Below are 22355 nucleotides of genomic sequence, written 5' to 3' on the forward strand. Positions count from 1 at the left end.
GATGTGTTGTGAGTAAAACAAAAGGTGTGCTGGCTATGTTCACTGCCTTGAGTTATTTGTAAAAATAATAAAGGCAGGATAAAATTTCAGAAATTCATTAAACCGTTAAATTTTGGAATAAAAGTTGTCAAGGATATCTGTGTCCAAGCAAAATATCTGCTCAGGTTTAATTGGTTCATTAAATTAATTCATTTATTTAAATCAAGGCAACTAAGAGAATTATCAATTGGCATAAATACCTAGTAAACATTATAGGATTATTTTCTTCAAATTGCACATAGTAGGAATTAATTACTTGATTCTGCTAGGTCATGCAAGTTACATTCTATTTTTCCTGATTATTGATTATTTACAACACAATCATTCCTAGATGCCATAGTAAATAAAAAAAGTTCAATCAATCAATTCCAATTTTGCGAGTTTTTTTTTTTTTTGCGAGAAGTTGGAATTGATTGATTGAACTTTTTTTTTTAGTTCCAGAAACTTGTTTCCCTGCACACAATGGCGAGAAACATGACAGTGAAATGAGATGGAGCTGGAAATCAGGTAGGCAAAGAAATGCTTGGGGGAAGCGAGGGCATCTGGGCAATGGTGGGTAGGGCAAGCTCTGCAGCATGGCACTGTGCTGCAATGGAGAAACTGGAAATGAAGCAGCTGGTGCGAGAAAAGGAGGAGGCCACTTTCCCTCTTTCTTCTCCCTCCTCCTCCCCAGGTTAGAAAAGAAATGCTTGAGGGAAGCGAGGGCATCTTGCCAGGTGCTGAAACGGGGCCATCTCTCTCCAGCAGTTGCCCAGGCCCACCAGAGGGAAGGCCAGCATCTACCAGCACTTAAATGTGGCGGCATTCCAGATTTCTGAATTTTGGCTAAGAAAAGTGGGGATCATTCTATACATGGGGGCGTCTTATAGACAGAAAAAATACTGTACTTCATGACATTCTTGCCAATGCTAAAGACTGACTTGAAAATGATCTTCTCTCAGCTCTTTGGCCATCTTTAGTCCATCATTCCTCTTGAACTGGAGTTGCTTTTATGGTGAAAGATAAGTATTCTTAATACAAGGAACTTTCCCAGAAAACAAGCTGCGTGCTCACAGTGTCTGCAGTACTCCTGGAGTTATTCATAAATTATCAAGGATAAATAGAGCCAAATTATGAACACAGAGAGCATTTTTACACTAAAAGAAACAAATTTTGCAAATATACTTAGTTATTCATAAATATTTAAAATTAAGCTTGTTTTGCTTTTCCCGGAGAAAAACAAGTGCACTTTATTTCTGCAAGCACTTTTTTAAAAAGGGAATAAAATTCTATGGTAAGTACCACATCTGAGGTTTGAGTTCTTTTAAAATAAGAGGTTAGATCTTTTTAATAATAATAATAATTAGTATTTATATTAGTTTGTTGCCCAGTCAGATTTTTAGACTGAATTTGGCAATTTTATGTACCTATGAAATCCTTGCCAAGGACATAGGATAGAAAGATGTTTGATGTTTGATAGTGTTAACAGTATCATCATAGGATGTAAACTGTTCCAAGTAAAGCTACCATTTGCAATTGACTGATGGTGATTTTGTCAATGGTGCTCCAGTTGTTTTGGGATTACATCAGAGGTGAAATCCAGCAGGTTCTGACAGGTTCTGTAGCAGAAATTTTGAGCAGTTCAGAGAACTGGAATTGGAAATTTTGAGTAGTTCAGAGAACCGGCAAATACCACCTCTGGCTAGCCCCAGAATGGGGTGGGAATGGAGATTTTGCAATATCCTTCCCCCAGGAGTGGGGAGGGAATGGGAATTTTGTAGTATCCTTCCCCTGCCATGGCCACCAAGCCACGCCCACCAAGCCACACCCACAGAACCGGTAGTAAAAAAAATTGGATTTCACCACTGGATTACATCCAAGGCACTTATTACTGTTGATACTACTGTATGCTTTCTTTTGTCACACTTGTTCTATTTACTTTGTTACCTTCTCCAGTTCCTCTCTTCTTTTCTGCTGTCTCCAGGTACTGCCACATCCTCTATCCAGACTTTTGTTGTCTTTCTTATTGACAATTGTCTGAATGTTATGTGGTAAGTGCTTGTCTGTTTGAATTCTAAAATCCCAGAGTACTTTAGCTTCTTCATTTTCAATTACTTTGACAAATTTATGGCCCCACCAGTTCTTGCTTGCAGGCAAATGGTATTTCTTGCAGATCTTCCAATGCACAATTGTTGCTACTTTGTTATACTGTTGTTTGTAGTCAGTCTGTGTGATTTTCTGACAGCAGCTAACTAGATGGTCCACTCTTTCTTCAGTTTCTTTGCAATTATAATCATTATTAGGATGTCTCAGCTAAATTCATCCTTGATGAGGTGTAATTTCTCTTGCCTTGAAAGAGGCAAGTATATCCCTGTTCTCAGGAAATCATCACTGGCTCAGGGTTCGACAATATTCACCTTTTGTGGTAAGGTTGTTCAGAAATAGTCAATTTAGAGCTTTAGAGATTCCTGAAGGTAGCAGATTATCTGCCTTCTTTTGGACTGGCTAGGGTGTTTTAGGAGTATGAGGAATTTTGTTGTAGTGGTTCTTTTCCTTTCTCCTTGGTTTGTTACAGAATGTTGATGGGTGGGGAAAAGATTGAATTTAAAGCACCTGGTTGGTGGGCCTCTGTGGTTGGTTACATCTACATGAAACAATGAGTTCATCTGCCAATTGGGGGAGGAGTGTCAGGTATTATCAATATACTATACCTGGCTGCCTACAGGACTGGTATTACTCCATCATTTCACACTTGCCATATAAAATCCAGCAGAGGTGCATTTGAATTGAATTGAATTGAATTGAATTGAATTGAATTGAATACTATAATTATTACTTCAAAATACTAAGAGGCCACCAATTGAGTTAATAGCTTTAATTAAATCATAATGTTCTTTTCAGGTTAGGCTATTTATAGTGCTTTCGATCAGATAAATATTCTTAATATTTGTCTTTGCTTTTATTATTATTGCTAGCAATTTTAGAAGCCCTTTTATTGAGACAGAAAGAATGCCTATTTGAACAGAAATAAATATTATAATCTATTGGCCTTTAATGTTCCTAAAAATCTAACACTAGAAAGAGGCTGCTTCACCTATCTAATGATCACCCACGCCTGCTGGTCAAAAGTTATATCACTTACATAATAAGAAAATCATTTTATAATGTATTTATTTTTAGAAATCATAAAATACAATAATTTTATTCTTTTCAAGCAGCCAAGACAGCACACAAGGCAAGATAAGTACAATTTAAATCTCTTTGTTTCTTTTCCATCAGAGTGTAACTTTATTGTCTCATATAACATAATGCCAGAAATATCTACCTTTCATTTTATTTCATTTCCATTATTTTATTAGACTCTTTCTTTCATTTATTAAAAAAAAGGTGAAAGTTATCACCAACTCTATTCTACCATCTTCTATAAAAGTTTAATGTGGAATTTTCTCATTTTTTCTCATTTTCTCTGATTTAAAAAAAAACCATGTTAATAAATAGCTATGTAAAAAATAGCAGAGTGGTTGTTCAGATTTTGAATTATAAAATACTTCAAATAATTTTTATAAAATGTGTTCAGTTCTTATTTTTATCCTCCACATACTGTGTAGTTACACTGATTTACTTGATTAATGCCCAATGCAACTGTACTACTAAAGACAATATACAGTACTTCATTCTCAACATTGAAGAAAATGTTCTTTGGATCTTATATAGAAATAACATCAGAAATAGGAAAATGGATAATTCCAAATGATTTCTAAAAGTTACAAGTCTAACAGAAAACAGCAATCAACACGGATGTAAAAAAAACCAAACAATTTCTAGCAACCCACTTCAGAAAAATAAAACATTAGGGCAAGTCTGAGTGTAAGAACACCAGTGTGGACTGCTGTTCTTACAACCTAAGAACCTTGTGCTGCCCTATCTGGGCAGCACAAGGGTGAATGTTTGGTAATTGTTACCTGATTGCCCTCCATCCAAACATAAAACTTGTTATTGTGTCAGCATGTGTTCCAGTAGGTACACAGAGGTACCTGGATGCTGCTGATCCCGTTAAGGGCTTGTTTTTGCCAAGCAGCAATCGTCAAGAAAAGGATTTGATTCTTTTAATTAACGCCCCTCCCCCATTTATAATAGACTTAATTGGCCCAGGAGCCCCAATAAAAAAGCACGCAAAGATCCCTGGGGGGGAAAAAGTGGCTTGCGCGGAGAGCAGTTTGGCTGGATGTCAGAAGGGGAGGATCATGCGCACAGAAGGGGCAGCGTCAATACGGGAGACAGCGGCGTTTGCAGTTTTTTCTATTTCAGGAGCGAAAGCGAGGAGGAGGAAGCCTGGAAAGATCGGAAGATACGAGAGAAGGAGGAGGGCTCCAGGGGGATGAATGAGCGATGGTCTGTGAGCTAGCGAAGCGGAGGAGATATCCGGAAAACAGTTGCCTTCATGGGAGGAGACGGAAAGGGAGTCGATGTTGCAGGCTGCAACGTTTTGTAGCTCCAGAGCACCCAGAGGACTGGGAGAGAGGGAGAGGGAGAGAAAAGAAGTCAGCTTTGCTACCGACTGTGGTTTTGTGTTCCTCGACACGGCGCGGGGAGGGGGAGACGGGCACAGGGAGGATGAGAAGTGTTGTTGAATCACAATAGCGCCAAGGAAAAAGTGTGAGCTTTCTGGTGAGAAAGAAGCAGGAGTGATGAGAGAGCAACCGGGAAAACCTGAGGAAGCCGCGGTTGCTGCTGGGCTTCACCAGGAGGACCGTCGTCTCCGCTCCGCTCATTCCTGCTCTTGGAAAAGATTGGAGGAGCCTCAAGTGTCCGCCACTCCCTGGCTGTTCCTCCACCAGCCGGGACTATGGAGACTTTAAGCGACACCGGCCTCATCGAGCCTCTCAAGTCGCTGCCGCCTTCGCCGCAGAGTCCCCACCATTCTTTCGCCGAGAAGAAACGGCTCCATCGAGCTCCCTCGCCTGCCAGACCTTTCCTCAAGGATCTCCACGCCCGGGCATCTTCGGCCAAGCCTCCGCCGGCGCCTCCCAGGTCGCCCAGCCTGTCGGGCAAGCCGCAGCCCCAGCTGGGGGGAGCCCGTCCGCAATCGCCGGGGCTCTTGGCACCCCAGTGCCGCCTCTCCCGCCGCAGCTGCGCCCAAGGCGCAAAGGCAGGATCGGCGCCTTTGGGGGCCGGCGCGCCTAGCAAAGTCGGTACCGCCAAATCTGTCCTCTCCAGCAAGAAAGCAGCCCGGGCCCAGGACCAGGCGGGCGGAAAGGCCATCGCGAGACAGGTCGCGGGTGAAGGCAGCCACCCGTCTGGCAAGAACAAGAAGGGAAGGCGGTGCGTTTCCTTGGCTCAGCCAGGTGCCTTGTCCCCAGCCTCGGCCGCCAGGATCAGCCACACGGACAGCAGCTCGGACCTCTCCGACTGCCCCTCCGAGCCGCTCTCCGATGAACAGAGATTGACCCAGGCCGCCAACAGCGATGCCGAGTCCGGCACCGGCTCCAGCGATCGGGAGCGCGAGCCGCCGCCGTCTCCTCCCCCTCTTCCCTCAGGGCCAGGCGGCGGCCCCCAACACTCCTTGCCGTCTTCGGAGCCATCGAGCAAAGGGCCGGCCACGGCAACGGCCCCCTCGGGCCTCCAAGGCGAGGAGGTGATCTGGGGGAGAGATCCGGACAAAGCGGCCGCCAAAAGTGCGCAGCCTGCTGGGAGTCTGCGCCTGGGCGGCAAAATCCCAATGGTGGTGCCCTACTATGAAAGGCAGCTAGTGGCAGACCAAGAAGAGCTGCTGAGAGAGAGAGAAGAGCTGCGCTCAGAAAACGATTACCTCAAGGTAAATGGCTGGAGGCAGGAGGGAGGGGGAAGACTGGGCCTGAAAGGGGGGACCGAGGGAACGGTGGGGACCAGTTGCTGACAAAAGGCCACCTTTTTTAAAAAAAATGAAGGAACTCCCTAAGCCAATTGTTCAAGTCACACAATTGTATTTGGGCACCAGAAGTTCCAGTGTTTCACCCTTGCTCATAGGACATTGCCCTTTGTTGCTTTGAAGTCAACAGTCCTGTGTCTATGGAGATTCTCAGTCATCCAGATCATGGTTGTCCCAAAGGTGCTTTGTCAAGAGACAACTGGACTTTCTGGTGCAGTTGCCTCTTGAAAAAGCAACTTTGGAACAACAGTCCTGTGCCAATCCTTTGCTTTATGGAAAATAAGGTTTGTGTGTTGAAGTCCCTACAGAGCCATGATTTGGACATGGATGCATCATTCTTCATCAATGCTTTCACCTTATTTATTCTACAGAGGAAAGACATTTGAAGCTGATAGATCCACAGTGTTTTCCTATTGCAAATATTGTATTTATTTACTTATAAATTTAGATACTCTTTCATCCAGGAATTCAGGGTGATATGCATAGAGCTCCTTCCTTCTGTTTTTCTCTACAACATTCCTGCAAAGCAGGTTGAGCTGAGAGTTGCCCAAATCGCTGGTTGTGCTTTTGTGTCTGAGGTGGATTAAAACCTGGCTTTCCCTGCTGCTATTCTGTTACTTTAATGAATAACCATCCTGACATTATTTGGTTTGGTGCAACTGAAATTGGGTCACTTCACTTTTTTTACATACAGACATGCAAACTTCTTTAAAGTGTAGCTTAAATATGTTGCATTCTGAAACAGCTTTGCACTTCCCAACTGATGCATTCCAGAGTTGTTGGATTTCCTAGTAGATGAGCTAAGAATTATTGGGGTTGAAATCTGATGTATTTGGAGATACCAGTTTGGAGAAACCTTCTTTAGAATCATGCAGATGGATAGAGAAAGACTTGGATTTTCTTTATGAAGCATTTTAATTCCAGAAAAAACACTGTAGATGAGAGTTTGAAGAAATAGAGTTGTTGATGAATATATTTTTGTGGGCAAAGGAAAATGGCTTTTGAGAAGATGTGTTGTCATTCCATCTCAGTGATAGGGTTAGGCATTGGTACTTGGACTTTGCAAGGGGGATTGAGAGTATGGGATTAAGTATGGGAAATGTCAGTTTCTTCAAATCGTGCTTTGAAGTGTTACAAGAGTTTAGACAGTTATTTAAGAAAACAGACATCTGACTACTATACAGTTTCATGGTTTATCTTTTATGGAAAATTATATTTTTGATATTAATAAGAAAGTGACAGGAAAGAAATTGGGAACATTACCTATGCATGTTTACTTAAGAGAAACTCCAGTTAAACTCGTTGATGTGCCTAAGATTGCCATCTAATTCAAGTTTCTTATGTACTGATTCAGTCTCAGATGGTTCATAATTACATTATTTTTACTAGAAGTGAGTTATCAGTTATGCCAATATAAAGAAAACCCTTGTTTTGTTTTTAAATTGAAGTTGTATATTCCAAACTTATCTTGTATTTTACTTATACAGTATTACAATTTACCCATCTTGACAAATATATCTTTTCTTTTATGTACTCCGAGAGTGTATGCACCAAGACAAATTCCTTGTGTGTCCAATCACTTGGCCAATAAAGAATTCTATTCTATTCCATCAGCATACAGTATAAGCAAGGCCTGTTGACGTCAGTGAAATAAAAATGAGAGCTGCATATAATTGCATTGAAGTTTTAAATTGTAGTATTTATTACTGAAGTTTTAATTATTTATTAGTATGCTTTCTTAGTCATCTTTTGCCAGGTGATTCTATATAGTAGCATAATAGAAATGACAGTTAAACGCAATACTGTACTAAGTCTCTTGGCCTTCCACAAAAGGGTCAAAAGGCTGTGTAGCTTTGTGTGAGGGACACAGGGGCCCATACAGCCATGGGGCCTGTGTTAATAACTCCTAGTCTCCCCATATTGGAACTCTCTATTTTTTATAATTTTATAATGTTATTTTGTATTTTAATTTTTTAAAACCTTAAATTGTTCAGTTTATGTTTTATTATATTAATTAAATTGTACACTGCCCAGAGCCTCTCTGAGGGAGATAGGCAGTTAAGAAGTTTGATAAATAGATAGAAAAATAGATAGATAGATAGATAGATAGATAGATAGATAGATAGATAGATAGATAATACCTGATTTATATGGATTGGTTAAGAGGTTTGATAGAAAGAAAGAAAGAAAGAAAGAAAGAAAGAAAGAAAGAAAGAAAGAAAGAAAGAAAGAAAGAAAGAAAGAAAGAATTATTTCAGAAGGAAGGAAGGAAGGAAGGAAGGAAGGAAGGAAGGAAGGAAGGAAGGATTTACATGGATTGGTTTGCAATGCCAGCCTTTTCAAATTAAAAATTAGACTGAGCGTGTTTATTTTTCATATCTATGTTACTACTTGATTATTTTAGGATTAATATAACTTTTTAAAAATTTTTAGTTTTGCTGTTTAAAAAGTATAATCATTGATCATTATATAAACTATAAAGACAAAAATAGAATCAGAAAAGTTGATTATGATGTTACAACAGCTGGGTTTGATATTCTTTATATCAAGCATTTCATAAAGCATTGTTTATGAAAGAACTGACAACTGAGAGCTGACACATAACTGAAAGACTTTCTGAATGTAGAATTGTCAACATTTTTTATATTATACCATATAACAGCTGCTTGGCAGCAAAGAGCAAAGGCTTTTCCTGCTATGGATATTAAATGATAGGAAATTTGCCTCAGCTAAACTTCTGCCTTCCAGGCAGCTGATAAAGAGACAGAAATTCCAACAGAAAAAGGGTGATAATCCTGCCTCAGTGTATGTTGTTTTTTGCAAGCCTTTTTCAGTGCCTGTGTTGTTATGATATCCTATCCAGAAATAATGGGGTGGGATAAATGCAGTACCTTGTGCAGTCCTCTAAAAGGGTGAAATATGTATTGTGGATCAGGAAGTTAGAAAAGCAAATTCTCAGGTTTTCTTAAAAGGAAACCCATGAAACATTTGTTTCAGGGTGCCCATGTAGACTGGTTATAGTTAGTATATTTTTGAAAAAAGATAAATGAATGGTTTTTGGCTACTGAGAAAGAAAGAAAGAGAAAGAAAGAAAGAAAGAGAAAGAAAGGAAGGAAGGAAAGAAAGAAAGAAAGAAAGAAAGAAAGAAAGAAAGAAAGAAAGAAAGAAAGAAAGAAAGAAAGAGTGAGTATGGGATAGAGCCCTATATCATATGCTGATCACTACATCACAAATGATAGAAGCAAAAATTATTCAAGCTATAAAAATAAATAATCCAGGTGAAAATATGTAGCCTTTTGTTTCACAGAAAAAAATACTGTAGTTTGAGTTCTGGAATAAGTTTTGTTAAAGGTGAGGGCTATGCACCATAATGAGAGATACAACAATTATTGAACACAAATTGATTGGCAAGATGACCCAATTAGGAAGATCTTCACAAATAGAACAGATTAGTTAAAGGGTTAGGATTAAGAATTCCAGAATTAAGGAGTATGTCAAGTATATGTGGCTTTGTTTAGATGTACTTTAAACTATATATTATATAAATGAGTCTATGACTTAGTTATGTATCCTGTTAAGCCAGAGCTAGGCAACTGAGCAATAACATAAGCATATTCAGTTGGGGAATGATTAAATGTGTAGTATGACACAAATTCTACTTCTTATTTATGTACAGTGTACTGATGCAAGTAGAAAATGGCAGGGTTTTGTGTTGTTACTTCATGACACATTTTTCATCATTTTGATTAGAATAAATACCTATGGGCAACATGTAGACAAATCTACCTTAAAAGATTAAATCATGGCAACTGGACCAAAATTTAATTGGAGACCATTATAAGGTTATACAATCAAAACCACTGTTTTAATGGCACAATTTGTTGATTTAAAAATGAGCACAAAAGTAAATTTTAGGTGGAGTTGATAAGCATATTCATTAGACAAAAAAATTCCCTTTGAAAAGGACAACATTCTATCTCCCTGTACTTTTGCTGCCCCTACCTTCAAAAAGATTGTTTGCCTCTAAAATAAGTCATGCTTTGTTGAATAAGCACAGTTGGCTGGTTTTAGATATATAAAGCTAAGTCATAAATTATGGTTTTTAAACCACAATGGATGATTTTGTGTGTTTTATTAAGCCTAAACTAAAGAAACAAAGACTAAGTGCAGTATGTGAAGCCATTCTTGTGACTCCTGGGTTCATGTGTTACATTATCTTCCTTAATAGTCACTAGGTTTAATGATACGTGGGAATGACCTTGATGGATGGGGTGGGGGAAGGATCAGATAAGGGGGGGGGAGAGAGCCCACAGTTGCATAAAAAGAAAGACAAAGAAACTCAGAAAGAATCTCCCCTAATTTACCAGGCTGTACAAAGAAACCGGGACAGATTTATACATTCAGACTCACAAGATTCTGTTAATATAGCCTTACAATAAAATATAATTAGTTCCTGTCAGGTCTACCTGAGAAGGAGATTGGCTGAATTTTGTTATATATTTTTTTCAATGTATAGTTTCAAATTCACTAAATGAAGCCTCAGTAAAACTTGAATATGGTAAATTAATGGAAACCAATTTAAATTAGGCATTAGGAAACTGAATCTTATTAAACCATAATTAAAATAATTATGGTATAATGTTTGAACATAATGCCAATTCAGTGGTGGGAATCTTCCCGGTTTAACAACCAGTTCTCTTTTTTAAGAGAAAGTAAAAATAAATATTTCATAATTAGTCTTTCCAATTGTTCCTACTGTTGGCAGTGATAGGGATACTATCAGGATTTGTAGCTTACTTAAATTTATCCACATAACAAATTATCAGGGGTGAAATCCAGCAGGTTCTAACAGGTTCTGGAAAACCGATAATGGAAATTTTGAGCAGTTCGGAGAACCGGCAAATATCACCTCTGGCTGGCCCCCGAGTGGGGTGGGAATATGGATTTTGCAGTATCCTTCCCCTGCCACGCCCACCAAGCCACGTCCACATAACCAGTAGGGAAAAATTTTGGATTTCACCCCTACAAATTATATATTACTATTATATTCAAGTGGGACCACTATCTTCCACATCTTCTGGTCACTGGTAGTCTCTCTCTGCTTTTAGCTAGATTAGTTAAACCACAGGAGTTTTAATCTTAAATCTAGGATGTGGATACTCTCTCAGGGAACAAGAATTTCTTCACGGACTGGATCAGCAAAGTAAAATTATAGATAATTAGCAGACACTTTCCAAAGAGTATAAGATCTGGCAGAGGGCTTAGAAATATGTGAACACTATGACAAGAATATTGCTGTTCAGAATTTGGGTTTTGAATGTGTGTTCACCAGAAAAGGATGGGGGCAGAGATGGAATAGCAACGCCAGTGTCAGTTGTAACTAATTGAAAATAAATGAAATGGATTACCATCCTAGCTGGTTCTTTCTCACTCTCAGCATTGCTTAAATGAAAATACGGCACAATATCCTAATTCAGATAACCTGCAATACAGTATTAACCTAGATATAAAGAAATAAACAATATAGCTGGGGAGTGTAAACTTTTTTTTATTTTTTAAAATGTCACGAAGACAATACATGCTTACTGTACTTGTTTTTAGCTAATTAAAATTCAACCTTTCTATTTAACCAGTGGTGGTGCGGTGCTTAAAGTGCAGTATTGCAGACAAACTCTGCCCATAGCATAGAATTCAGACAGGGCTCAAGGTTGACTCAGCCTTCCATCCTTCCAACGTCAGTAAAATGAGGACCCAGATTGTTGGGGGCAATATGCAAGTAAATGCTTACATTGTAAATCAATCAGAGGGTGCTGTAAAGTGCTGTAGGGTGGTATATGACAATTTGCCGTGGCCAACTCACCATGGCCAACTCACCACGGCCAACTCGCTGCGGGACAACATGTGGAACCAAAGATACACTAATATCAAAAAAATGATGGAATAGAATCATTAAAGAAAGGATACAAAATGAGGAACAGAATGAAATGTAAATGGCAATTTTTTTTAAAAAAAAATCTATTTTAAATAATTAAATAGAATTGTAAATTGTCCTGTAGTGAGTTGTCCCATGGTGAGTTGGCCGTGATGAGTTGGCCGCGGTGACTTGGTTGTAGCAAGTTGTCCCATTCCCTGGAATATAAGTCTAAATGCTGTTTCTCAGTTTTAAGTGGGAAACATACCACTGGTACTATTCTGTCTGATTTGCATATTAGTTTCATTAAAAAATCATTAGCAGGATCTCAAAAGCTAAGCTGGGCTTGACCTGGTTAATACTTGAAGGAAAACCTGTGAAGTAATCCTAGGGCTGCAGGGCTAAACAGGGAAGTTGAAACCATTTATGTATTTCTATCAAGAAATACCAGGGATCGTGTTCATCAAATCTCAAAGAGTTAAGCTTGACTTGAGGAAGACTTCTAGAACAAAACTTATTAATAATTTATTAATGGCCATAGGTGCAAGAATCTATGATAAATGGATAACAATATCAAAAGGGTATTGCTCATTTCTCTTAATATTAAAATTTTTCATCCATATATAAAGTTACTATTTAAAATGTTCCTGGATGGTTTTTATGAGCTGGAACTTCAGCAAAGTCTGATCCTCTGGCACAGCAGTGAAGTTATGCTCAGAAAGATCTATAAATAAAAGAAGCTGAGCTGATTTGGTAACCACAAATACTGTGCCACTTGACTCGCCCCTTTATGAATATTGTATTTCAAGTCTGCATTAACAAAACCTTCTGTTTGTAGCCTCAAACTAATATAATTTATGGGAGTTCTGATGATTGAAGGCTCATGTCAGAATTGAGGCCAAACTAATGGATTATAAATAGACAAAGTTTGCAAGGAAAGGCTAAATAATAACAAAAAGGACTATGATTATATATAGTAGGTGTCTGATAGTGTCATCCTGGTCATCATTCTTATGGATACTTTACAAGGCTGGATTAGTTTATGGCCAGACAAGACATGAAACAGTAGCCTCGTCTGCTCTATTTTTATCCAGATTTAAGAGGTCCAGTGTATGCTACAAAATTAAATAAAACTAGTGGAAAAGATAAATGAACTACTTACTGTATACATGGTTACAAACATAAATATTCTTCCTTTACTTCCTTGCTGCATTATATTATTTAAAGGACTTTTGTGGGCAGTATAGCTTCTGTTCTCATTCTTCAGATAGGGAGGAAAGAGTTCAGCCTCTAACCAGTATTCACCTTTTGTTATAGAAAGTAGATAAATAGAGGGTCAGGATTATGAACAGTAAATTAAATTGCTGGGAAATATCTACATTGTCTCCAAATGGCTGTCCTCTCATGCCCTGGTCATCTCCCAATTGGACTATTGCAACATGCTCTACATGGGAATACTCTTGAAAATAACTGGAAGCTTCAGCTGATGCAGAATGTGGCCACACGAGCCAAACTGGGTACCCAAAGAAGGGCACATATAATAGCTTTGCTCTGTGAACCACACTGAGTGCCAGTTTGCTTCTGAGTCCAATTCAGGATGTTGACCATCACCTATAAAGCTCTAAATGGCATAGGATCAGGTTACCTACAAAACCAGATTCACCCCATCACATTGTGGAATATCCTGCCCAATCTCTTGGCCTTTAGAAATTTCATGTTATTTTTATAATTCTAAAACATTTTAAATTTATTCTGTTTTTATTGTTAATTTTATTGATTAATTTGTACACCACCCAGAACCCCTCTCTGAGGGAGATGAATGGTTAAGAAATAGGAAGAATGAATGAATGAATGAATGAATGAATGAATGAATGAATAAATAAATAAATAAATAAATAAATAAATAAATAAATAAAAAAATAAAAAATAAATGCTGGTGCAACCTTTTGTTTAAAGCATAGTGCATTTTATCACTTTGTATTTCTAAGTGCATCATTCTACAAGGCATTTAAATGATATTTGTTATTTGAAAGATTTGAAAGGCACTTGATTAAATAGTTTGAGATTCACTTCCTTCACTCATGACTGAGTTTTATATTATTTTAGAATGTATAACAATCTGAGCTATTTTCAGCCAAAATGAAGTCACCAAATATTACATAGAGAAACTACATTTGTATTGTATATTGTAGAAACTTCATAGACTGATCAGGATTGACTAGACAAGTTTTTTGTAAAGAACAAAGAAATGAATATTTTATCTTCTGGCGCTATAATCTATTTTGTTGTGAGAAAGATTTAATCTCACCTAACAAACTCTTTGCAAATACTGGGGCAGTCAGCTGCTAGAGGGGAAGTTCAGGTTGGTGAACAATCCATGGGGTCTGTGTGTCTTGTTAGTCACAGCTGTGACTCTACTGAAACATTGCATTGTCCAGAGGAAGCTGAGTGGATTATTTGTATAACATAACAGTGATTGCCATCTGTAGTTCTCAATAGATCATATTAATATATAATCTGCCAGATGACTATTGGGGACCACTAAAACTATTTTAAACTGTAGGAAATCTGAAAACAAATTGACTGTAAATAATCATAACTGTTTTACATTTTAAATGCATAACATTAGAGAAGTTTTCATTGTTCTAAAAACTGTAGATCCATAATAAAGAAATAAGTATATTTTAATACAAGTATATTAGATTACTCATATATTAAGTTATGATATTTCAAATAGATTAAACTCATTGGGATAAAGTATAGAATTTAGGGATAGATACCGGTAAGTTTTCTAAAGTTTTTGGTTGTTTTTTTAAACAAAATCCTGGTGAGACTATCCCTTAAGCTTAGTCTTTTGAAACCATTTAAATTACAGGAACATCTAAAATTGCCTCAGTCTAGATGTTATATGCAGTTTATAAAATTTATAAACATAAATTTATAAAACTTATAAACATGAGCAAGCAGAATTTACTTGTGGTAACAATATCTTAAATAGTCAGACCCAAGCCATATAAGGCTTTGTAGATAATAACAACTTCTTGAGTTGCAACCAGATGTACAATATCTCTCAAAAGAGCAATACAGATAGTCCTCAACCATTTATTGAACAACAAGTTGACTCTATAACAACATTTACAACTGCTCCCCAAAGTTATGACCATTGTAGCGGCCCATGATCATGTGATCAGAATTTGAGTTCTTGGCAACCCACCCACACTTATGACCATTGGGACACTTCAACTCCTCCGACCTTCCTATCTTCCCCATATGTAAAACCGCATATGTAAAATCTGGCCCTTTTTTACCTTCCTAACTTCCCAATTTCTTTTTCTACCTTCTCCTACCCAAGGATTTGCTGGACCTGTCAAGGTTTGCTGTGAAGCTACCATTTGTGTGGGATGAGAATTGTGCTGCACCTGTCTAGGGGGGTCTTAGGCAGGGTCAGAAGAGGGACTGAAGGGGTTGGTTTCTAGCATGTTTCATATGGATGCAGGCTGCAGCTTATCAAAAGCTGCCCCTTCCTGCCTTTACCCAACTTCCAATTGCAGACAGGTGTTTGAATCAGCAAACGTTTACAACTTGAAAGTTCATTTAGTAAAGTAATAGCCATACTTTAAATGGTGCCTCCCAGCCATTGCAGCAATCCAAAGGACATTTGACATTTCAGAAACTACAGAGAAGTCTAGCAGTATAAGGATGACATGCTCCTATCATCCATGCCTCTAACAAGTTAGCAACTTCTATAGCAGAGTCATTCCTACTGCAAAAATATTTTTTAAACATTTTTAAACATTTTAAAAAAGCATTATATGTAATTAGGATTACAGTGCATTTTTCTATTTTATGTTTATTTTCTCACATATTTAGTGTTAGTGTTTATGTTTAACTCAATATATATACTCTGAGTTTCATGAAATTAACTTCAAGGAAAGCAAGCTGCGTATAGAGCATGGCAACACTTTCAGTTGTTTTAATATTAAGCTTTTTGCTGACCATTGTTTATACATCTCTTTCTCTTATTCTGTCAAACTGCTAGACTTTTCATTTAAATAGAATAAAACTGGGTTCATAAGAGAAACAAAGCAAATTCGTAAGATTTCTGACCTCCGGGTATTTCGCTGCGCACTCAAGACCCTATTGTTCCGCCAGGCTGGGTTAGCAACATAATTTTAAATTGGATGTTTTAAATTTTGGGGGTTTTAAATTAAGCCAAATTTATTTAATACTTTTAAATTATTTTAAATTGATGTCTATTCTGATTTTAAATAGGCTGTACACCGCCCTGAGTCCTTCGGGAGAAGGGCGGTATAGAAATAAAATTATTATTATTATTATTATTAAAGCAGAGAAGCTGTCAGTTCCTGCAGTTTTACAACTACCATTTATTACTGCAAAGCTTAACATGCAGCAGCATATATATCTGATTAAATGGAATTGTAATTTATCTTTGTGATTGCAAGACTATGGACTATATCAGAGAGTAAGCTTAATTGAATTCAATGGAATTTTACGACAATATACAATAGAACTGCACCTATATGCACCAAAATATGTGAAATTTCAGACATATTTTTTATGTTACTCTCTTTCTAGTGTCAGGGACTTTAATGTCATAATGAAACATGCTTATGAGTGGAAAAAAAGCAGCTAAAGATATTTCTAAACATGGATCCTGAAAGTTAGATGCCTGCTGTAAGAATATAAATAAAAGTGACCTAATTTCACTTACAGTTTATTTGTGAAGCTAGCAACCACATGTAGTTACTGCCCAACTAATAATTTATCTTATTTTAAATGTTTAACCCTAGTAGGCTTTAAGAATTTAAATTTGAAGCCGCTTAGCAGAGAAATATTTAACAGCTTTAAGATAATGTTTCAATAGTTTTCAACATGTTTAATTAAACACTATTTCTATAATGTTGCATATAAACAGGTAAAATGATACACTATTATGGCTAAATTTATACACCATACTAAATAAAAAAAAACCAAATCACATTATGGACTAACATTAATGTTGGAAGAAATATCCATTTGGGTTCAGTTCCAAGTGGGAAGAAAGACACTGGAAACATGGAGGCTGATTGGAGGCTGATTGGAAAGATGGTTTAATGGTGGACAGGACCACATGAATTGAGGTCTTGGGCATTCCTGTTCCTGTATAAGGGCAGATATCCTGATTGGTTGTCAGACTCCCATGGGGCCATGCAGGGGTAACTTTGTAGGTTGGTTGAACCTTGCTGGGTGATGATGTAATGAAGAGAGTTTTGGGCAATTCCTATTATGGCTGAGGGCTAATCCTATCTTTGTTGGATCTTGGGTGAGGGTATTTGCTTATGAATAGATCTAGCCATCTCTTTATCTCTTAAGTGCTGACATCTACTGTGGGTTATTGAGGAGGGTGGGGACTATTAAGAGTGAGTTTGTTTCCTGCCTTAACAAAACATGTTTTCCATTTCTTATCCAGGGAAATATAATATTCTGCCTTTTTAATATTTCCTAGAATTTTTTATTCTTCTAGGAGAAGGGTGGGTGCTAACATTCTACATTAATGTGGTGAAGCAATTCCTCAAAATGTTTGGAATCTGATGTCATAATTGTAGATAACAATTGAAGAATAGACGAGAAAGAACAGAACAACACAAAATGCAAAAACCTGCAAATAGATGTAGAACAAATGTAGCAAAAGAAAGCTTTGGATGCAATCCCAAAACATCTGGAGGAGCAGCACTTAAGCATTATTGGCACTGATAAATCACTACCAGCCAAAAGGCAGCTTTATTTGGAACAGCTTACATCTTCAACAATATCTTTAACCTCATTAAACAGTAACATTTGCCTATCCCACATTCTTGGGAAGGATTTGAATAAAAATGGCAAATCCTAGCTAAACATCTAGCTGACTGTCTGTGGAGATTCTTAGTCATCCAGGTCATGGTTGTCCCAAAGGTGCTTTTTCAGGAGGCAACTGGACTTTCTTGGGGGGGGGGGTTGAAAACGTTTCTTTGAAGACTACAGGAACCAGGAGCACTACTCAGGTAACCAGCTTCCTAATGGAGTTCCTAGCAAAGCTAGATTGTCATGGAGACAAGTTGTTGTGTGATAACCCAATTTCATCTTGCTTCAATCTTGTCATAGCTATAACTCTTATCACTACTGCTCTGTTTTAAAGATACACTTGAAAAGTATGTATCTATGTATGTATGTATGTATGTATGCATGCATGCAAACATGTATTATTTATTTATTTCATTTAGAAACTACCCATATCCTTCACAGAGTTAGGGAGTTATGTTAGGAAGTTAGGATAGCATTTCTACTCAGCTACTGGACTATCACAATATCATTTTACTCAAAAACTTACATAAGTAAAACAATGTGCAACAAGCAGCATTCCAAAAACAAAGCTCACAAAACAATAGTTGGATTTATATAATTTGTTGTTGTTCTTAGTTGCAAAGTTGTGTCCGACCCATCGCAACCCCATGGACAACGTTCCTCCAAGCCTTCCTTTCCCAATTTTGAACCAATCAGTGGTTCCGTGTGCAGTTCTCACTGTTGCTTCTTGACCCATATATAGGTTTCTCAAGAGACAAATAAGTTGGTCTAGTAGTCCCATCTCTCTAAGAACTTGCCACAACCTGCTGTGATCCATACAATCAAAGGCTTTAGCATAATCAATATAGCAGAAGTAGATGTTTTTCTAGAACTCCCTAGCTTTCTCCATGATTCAGCTTATGTTGGCAATTTGATCTCTAGCTCCTCTGCCTCTTTGAAATCCTGCCTGTACTTCTGGTAGTTCTCAATCCACAAAATGCTGGAGCCTAGCTTGTAGGATTTTAAGCATAACTTTATTAGCATGTGAAATACTGTAAGTGCAATGGTGCGATTGTTTGAACATTCTTTGGCATTGCCTTTCTTTGGAATTGGAATGTAAACTGTAATGTAATAATAATGTAATGTAATATAATAATGTGATGTAATGTAATTCATGAAGAGGATTTATACAATACAGCATGTCAAAATCAAACTAATGGGATAGGTCAGTGTTTGAAACCAGCCTTAGAAATTTAGAAAAGCTGAGACAATAAGCCTCGTATCAATGGATTTATTATTCAATATTTATGTAAAGTGTATATCATGACCTCAAGAATAAACTGGGAAATAAACATATTATAAAGCCGCGGTGGTGCAGTGGTTAGAATGCAGTACTACAGGCTACTTCTGCTGACTGCTGGCTGCCTGCAATTTGGCAGTTCAAATCTCACTAGGCTCAAAGTTGACTCAGCCTTCCATCCTTCCGAGGTCGATAAAATGAGGACCCAAATTGTTGGGGGCAATATGCTGACTCTGTAAACCGTTTAGAGAGGGCTGTAAAGCACTGTGAAGCGGTATATAAGTCTAAATGCTATTGCTATTATTCCAAGCAATTTATATTTATGCCTTGGTAAGAAGTTCTTGTTAACTAAGCACGTCCGAATACATACATTTAATTATTTTTTCCATTAAACAGAATTATTTCTTTTTCTAAAATAAGAGTACAAAGTAAGGGTTGCTGATGGAGTTGTCTACATCTATTCTAGAAATAAATGTTCCATGTTTAATGAATTACTCTTGCAAGCAGCCCATATTGTATAGTGGTATGCATAAATTATTACTGACTAAAGCTTATTAGTACACTACTGTGCCATCTAATTAGGACAACCCAGAATCAATATGGCACTGGTAGATTTTCCTACTCGCCGTTCAGACACTCCTCAGTCTGGGTTATGATCACTCCTATTTGCACTGCTGAGTGTCAATCAAATCCCTCTGGAGCTGCATCCACCTCACTTCCTGCTTCCTCCTCAGACTTTTTCACTCAGCCATTGCAATAGCATCGAGTGTCTGTATTTCTCTTTAAATTTATTCTTAATTTTACTTTTCCATATAGTGATTTGTTTGAATATCTTATTATTATTACTTTAAAGTGCTGCGCTTCGACTGCCTTCAGTGGGTGAGGTTTAAAGCGTATTCGGCGGTCCGGGGCTCCGGCCGCCGCTAGCGGCTTGATTTGACTGGCGGTTTGTTTCTAATCATTGTTACCGCCATTTGCCGCCATTTGCAGCCATTTTGCTGCCAGTCACTGTGCGAGGCCGTGGTTTGAGTTAGCGGCCATCGGATCTATCGGCTTGAGTCCCTGCCGGCTGGCATACTCATCAGCCGTTTTGGGAGATTGAGACTGCTTCGTTCTGCTGCAGCTTCAGTCCGGCCGTAGGCGCTGTGTTTCGCCTGGCTTAGGACTTGTGGAAATTCGCCTCGCGGGCCGCCATTTTGGGCCCTGACCATCGCCGCTGTTTTTCGCTGCTACATGGGCATAGCGACCTGGGCTTTGGTTTCCAGGGTCGCTAGATTGCCGGCAGGTGGGGACGCTGTCCTGATCGTACCTGCAATTTACAACTACCGCAGAAGGGTGCCTGAAAGTCCCAGGGAAGTACATATTGCTTAATTTCTTTCAATTTATTAATATAAATAAATAAATAAATAAAAAAAAAAAAAAAAAAAAAAGATAAGGCCGTTGCCTAGTTATAATTGATAGCCCTGTTTTTTCTTGTACATAGTTATTTGAACTTATTTAAAAAAAAAAAAAAAAAAAAATAAATAAAATAAAAAAAAAAAAAATAAATAAATAAATATCAGATATACATATATTAAAATTCATATTACTAATATTTAATTATATATACAATTGATAAGTTTCTATTTACAATTAATCAATAAAGACTATTTCATTGGGGTGATTGGTCATGGATGACAGGGAGGAAGTTGCTCTTTCTTCTGATATGGACAGGAGTCCCTCTCCCTCCCCAGTGCCTTCCCCTAGACAACTTAGGGGAAAGAAATCTAAGGCTTCCAGACAGGTGAAGGCCTCCAAATCTGCCACAGCAGATAAAGATGCCCAAAGGAGGCATAGGGCTTTAGAAAAGCAGTTTGCTAAGGCTAGGCAACGGGCCCAGGACCCTGGTCAAGGACCAATTCCTGAAGGCTTAAGCCACGAGGTGACCTGTGAGCCCTCGGCCTCTCATGATGTAGATTTATTGGCCAGTGGTCTGAGGGAGGATGGACCATCGACCTCTCAAGGGGTTCCAATTTCTGTGCCTAATCAGTCAAGGGCTAGTGTCAGGTCCCGCTCATCCAGTTTTGCAAGCCATTTTTCTCAAGCTTCTAGGTCAGGACCTGAAGCTACCTTTACACCCACTGCAGCAGGCCTCCGTCCTGAAGCGGGTCCAGGGTTCCCTCAGCCTGTGGATTTTCAGTCCTTTTTTTCTCAGGCCATGTCCCATATGTATCAAATGGGGTTGCAACAAGCCACTGGTGCCTTTCCTGCTCCTACGTGCCCTACTACTTCTGCCTTTTCCATGCATCCCCCTGGGGCACAACATCAACAGCAATCTGTTGCCTATAGCCTTGTGCCTGAATCAGCCCGGGAGGACGATTTCCTAGATGACTTTGAGATGTCAGAGGATGAAGAAGAGATTCAGGACAAGCCGGCCTTTCCGGGTCTATTTAAGCCTTCTCTGTTTCGCTCTCTCCTACGCAAGGCAAAGGCTGCCACCAATATGGATTCCACGCCTCTTCAGGGCTCCTCTTCTTCTACTCCATCTGGCCCCAATAATAACTTGTTCAATCTACCTCAACCTGATGAGGACTTCGTTCCCTGTCCGGATCTTTTCTGCCAGGTGGTTCAAAAGCCTTGGGACCGCCCCGCTTCGTTGTCGGGTCCGAATTCATTTGATCGAAAGCTCTATGCATCGGCCCCTGCGCTGGATGCCCTCCTGCAGTTACCTACAATTGATGATCCGGTGGCGAGTCTCACATCGTCTTCCATCCTGGTAGGTGAGGCTGGGGATGGCCTCAAGTTTGAGGACAAACGAGCCGAAATGGGGTTTCGTAAAACACACCAAGCGGCGGCTTGGGCCATTCGTGCTGCAACCTCTTCATCGTTCTTTAATCGGGCATCGCTGGTGTGGTTGCGCCAATTGAAGGACAGGCTCCCCCCGGAGGACGCACGATTACAGCAGGACCTGGCCAAACTGGTCGCAGCTGCCGAATATTCGGCTGACGCGTCTTTGGACGCAGTTAAGTTCGCTTCCCGGGCCTTAGCTTCGACTGTATCTTCAAGACGTCTCTTGTGGCTCCGTAACTGGAGAGCGGACGCCAAGTCCAAATGGCGCTTGACTGCTGCCCCTTACAAGGGCCCTGCCTTATTTGGTTCATCCCTGGACTCTGTGTTGGTCGAGAACAGGGATAAGAAGAAGGTGTTACCCACGTCTTTCCGACGCCAGGAGAGGCGCTATGTACCTTATAATCGACTGCCCTTTCGACAGGAGCAAGGCGCCGGGGGCACCTCTTACTACAGATCTTCGCAGTCTCAGTACCAGTCAACTTCGGACAGGGCGCCTTTTCGTGACCGCGGTCGCCGACAATCCAACTTCAGGCGACCTTTCAGACAGTCGGCGGGCCGTTTTTCCAGGC

At 39.0% G+C, this 22355-nt stretch overlaps 1 protein-coding gene across 1 annotated transcript in view; it reads left to right on the forward strand.

Annotated features, from left to right (window-relative positions):
- The first annotated feature begins 5635 nt into the window (after positions 1–5635).
- MTCL1 (microtubule crosslinking factor 1) overlaps positions 5636–22355 on the forward strand; it is a 103807-nt gene continuing 87087 nt past the window's right edge. Inside the window, exon 1 of the mRNA XM_070940624.1 lies at positions 5636–5833. Within this exon, the coding sequence (XP_070796725.1) occupies positions 5738–5833 (96 nt within the window). The 5' untranslated portion in view covers positions 5636–5737. The remainder of the gene's footprint in view (positions 5834–22355) is intronic.

Source organism: Pituophis catenifer, unplaced genomic scaffold, assembly GCF_029215685.1.
Source record: "Pituophis catenifer annectens isolate HBS135680 unplaced genomic scaffold, rPitCat1.0.hap2 SCAF_3, whole genome shotgun sequence".
Lineage (NCBI taxonomy): Eukaryota > Metazoa > Chordata > Lepidosauria > Squamata > Colubridae > Pituophis > Pituophis catenifer.